Source organism: Polypterus senegalus, chromosome 2, assembly GCF_016835505.1.
Source record: "Polypterus senegalus isolate Bchr_013 chromosome 2, ASM1683550v1, whole genome shotgun sequence".
Classification (NCBI taxonomy): domain Eukaryota; kingdom Metazoa; phylum Chordata; class Cladistia; order Polypteriformes; family Polypteridae; genus Polypterus; species Polypterus senegalus.
In genome coordinates, this window is record NC_053155.1 from 278,381,305 (window position 1) to 278,385,279 (window position 3,975).

Below are 3,975 nucleotides of genomic sequence, written 5' to 3' on the forward strand. Positions count from 1 at the left end.
ACAAGAATTAAAACAATTCATCTATTTATGCTTCTAGAACTATCCGTTTTAGGCAACAAGAAAATTTCAGTTCAGTTATTTTTATAGTTAGTTTTTAGCAGATTCAATATGTATCATGTTTTGGAATATTTAAAATGTATTCTTTGTAAATTAGTACTGCTGCCAATATTTTTAAATCATAGTGGAGATATGATACAGATGCCTACTGCATAAAGTGGAATAAAAGTAAAACATAATTGCAAACATGCAATCCTTTTTAAAGGCATTTATATTGTTTTTTCCTTTTATTACAGTATGTATATGGAGCATAAAGACTGAACAGATATTTTGAAAATGAAAATTTCTTGGATTTGTAAATGTTGCAGGATGTTAACTTATTTATTCTTTTTAGCTTGAAATATTCAAAAATCACCCTAACATATTTTATTTTTAACATTTTTAAGATAAGTATATAGGTTAGAATATACTTTCTTTGGAAACTACAACAAAACTGCAAATGAATATGACTAAAGAAAATATAATTTTCTAAAATAAACTGTATTTAACAGCAAAAGTATATTTGGACAAAACACAATGGAAAATTCATCACTTATCATGTCATTTATATTGGCACCGTATGGTGAGATTGGCAGTATTAAATATTTGTATTTTTCCTTTGTATTTGTACTGTATCTTGTCATAATAGCTGTTAATGTGGCTTTAATTTTAATTGTTCATGTTGAAAGAAGTCTCCATGAACCAATGTATATTTATTTATGCTGTTTAGCTATAAATGGCTTGTTTGGGAGTACTGCAATATTCCCTTCAATTTTAGTAAACCTGATTTCAGTCACTATGGAGATTTCTCAGCTTAGCTGTTTTATACAAATCTTTTGTATTCATACATATTGTTTTGCTGAGTTCACTAACTTGGCTTTAATGGGGTATGATCGATATATAGCAATTTGTCATGCTCTGTTGTACCATAACATTATGAATCTATCAAAAATGTATCAGCTTATTTTTTTATCGTGGGTGTTACCAATCTGTGTAATTACTGTTTTAACAGTACTTACGGCTCAGCTGCCATTGTGTGGCAGAATTATTGAAAAAATATACTGTGACAATTATTCTGTGGTCAAACTTGCCTGCACTGATATTAATAATTACAACATTTACGGATTGGTATCTGTATTTCTTTCTATTTTCCCACCTTTGCTTATCATCATCTATTCTTATGTCAAGATTCTTCAGGTAAGTCTGAATGCTTCCAAAGAATCACAAGCAAAAGCTTTAGCCACCTGCACTCCACATTTAATAACGTTGGGAAACTTTTTCTTGTCAGTTTGTTTTGAAGTTATTCAAAGCAGATTCAATATGCATCATGTTCCTTATGTGGCCCGTGTGATTTTGTCTGTGCATGTTTTAATATTTCCACCTTTACTCAATCCGATAATTTATGGGGCAAAAACACAAAAGATAAAAGTATGTTTTAAAAGGTTACTTAAGCACATGAAATGCCATACTGCTGTTGCATACTATTAAACAGTGAACTGTTTAATAGTGCATTTTCTGTAATATAATACTTTTATGAAGTCTTTAGCTATACAGCTGTAAGATTTTTTTTTGTTTTGATCAGTTTGCAGTTTTCTGGATTCATCTATGAGCAGCTCCAAAAAATGTGATCTGAACATTATCTCATTCATAATAATAAAGTCTGAATGATTTTAAAAACTTTATATTGTCATATGTTTTTTGATCATCTTGTTGATATATATATTTAAGACCAGTGAAGGAAGTGAAATTTTTGAAATAAAGATATAACTAGAGAGAGCGTTCAGTTGTGAGTTTGAGGTGTCCTGCCCAGTAAAAAAACAAAAAAAGTGTATTCTTAATGAAAGTGGACTGAATGAAGAAGAAAGTAGAAATATTGAAGGGATGTTTTTGTTAGTAAAATAAAAAATACAGCAAGCAGTAAAAGAACGAAGCTCTGTACCCTAATCTTACAATATAACCTTTTTTCCTTAAGGCACTTTTGACACCTTTTATTGGCTAACTAAAAAGATTCCAACATGCAACTCTGAAGAAGGGGCCTGGATTTCCTCAAAAGCTTTCATATTGTAATCTTTTTAGTTATCCACTAAAAGGTGTCATTTTGCTTGACTTCTCAGTACATCCATAATGGTTAACATACTGTAGTATAACACCCTAGTACCTAAGGCACTTTTAAAATATTTGCTGCCCAAGCTCCATTGGTAACTTGAGTTTTAGACCAGTGTGCTCAGTTCACTGGGAGATGCTCATATTCACCATTTTAACTTACCAACTTAAGCTATGCAAAAGAATCCATGCATTACAAGTGAATAAAAAGAAAGATAATGGTTCCTTACAGTATTATCATAACTCACAGATGTGTTTAAATTAATCTTATTATAAAACTACCTTTTTGCCAAGCAGTTATATACTGTAATTATTTGTTTTTGGTAAAATAGAAAAAAAACCATTTTGACTAAACTTAACTGTACTATTAACTTTTGCATGGTTTTAATATAATCACCTTTATGACGCTCGAATCTTCCAGCTCTGCCTGTGTAATTACTGTTAATTCACCACATAATGTCTAAAAAACAATCTTTTATTATAGAACTATTTGGCCAACTTAACATTGGAGGATCCAAGGGAAGTTAAAACAGTTCGCCAGTAGCACAAAGTATTTCAACTAGCATCAGCAAAACTCTCTACATCCTGTCTTGTGTTAAGAGTTCACCACACAATTAAATTCTTACTTGCAAGTTTCCTCACAACAGTGGCAGTGGGGCAATAACAGCAGAAGACAGAAACACACAAAATGCATATATATATATATATATATATATATATATATATATATATATATATATATATATATATATATATATATATATATATATATATATGTATCTTGTCACGCTTGGGACACAGATTTGCACAGAGACACAGGAGGTCGTAGAAACAAGAAGGATTTTTATTCAAACACCGCAAACACATGAGCTTAAATGTGCTCCATGACAAGTCAGAGATGACAGTTCCGCTAGGAGCAGAGAGAGATAAAACAAACAATCAATTCCAAAACTGACAGGCTGTGCAAGGCTTATAAGTCGGGAGTACCGCGACGAGGCTTGTATTACGCGTTATAGTGCAAGGATAAGGAGCAATGAGAGGGTAGTCAGTGTTTCAGGGTTTGTGGTTTTCCCAGGCGTCTGTATCTATTTGGGTGCGATCAGCCCTCCAGCTCACAATATATATATATGTATATATATATATATATATATATATATATACACAATTGAATACAATGTACATAATATATATATTATATGTATATAATAAAATACTAAGGTCTGAGTGTCCTGTCCCTCTGAGCAATCTGATTGGTCAGTTTAGCTTTGGAGATGTAATCAAAAAAGGGAGTGCAAGAGTGGAGAGGAGTGAAGGTGTATGAAGCACGTTCAAAGACAACAAATATAAAACCAGGCAGGAGGGCAGAAAGGCTCTTTGAAAATAATGACATAGTCTGAGAAGCAGGTTTTACATGCTTGAGGGATGGAGCGCCAATAAACAGATGTTAGTAAAGGCATAAGATACACGCATACGACTGGAAGTATTAGACCATATAGGAGGCGAAAAAGGCACTTGAAAAATAATGAGAGTCTGAGAAGCAGGCTTTAAAGTAACACACTCTAGAGAGTGAGTGACGAAGAAGAGACATTGTGAATAAAGAGGAAAGGCACTGAAGGTATATGTAAAACAAGAGACAGTGAATATCTTTTCAATACTCTGTTACCTGCTAGCTACGATGGCAAGTACTATATATAAAATATTTTATTTCTTTGCTGATGATGGAATGAAGTGAAACTTTACACGCAATATTCTGCAACATGTAGAACACTAAAACTAGTGGAACAAAAAAACTAAATTTAGAGACTCAATACATTCCAGTACATTTATCAACATTAT

General features: G+C 32.1%; 1 protein-coding gene across 1 annotated transcript; it reads left to right on the forward strand.

Annotated features, from left to right (window-relative positions):
• The first annotated feature begins 573 nt into the window (after positions 1-573).
• Positions 574-1,524, forward strand: LOC120524513 (olfactory receptor 52D1-like). The gene has a single exon (XM_039746348.1). The coding sequence runs from the start codon at positions 574-576 to the stop codon at positions 1,522-1,524; it is 951 nt and encodes a 316-aa protein (XP_039602282.1).
• Positions 1,525-3,975: the final 2,451 nt, after the last annotated feature.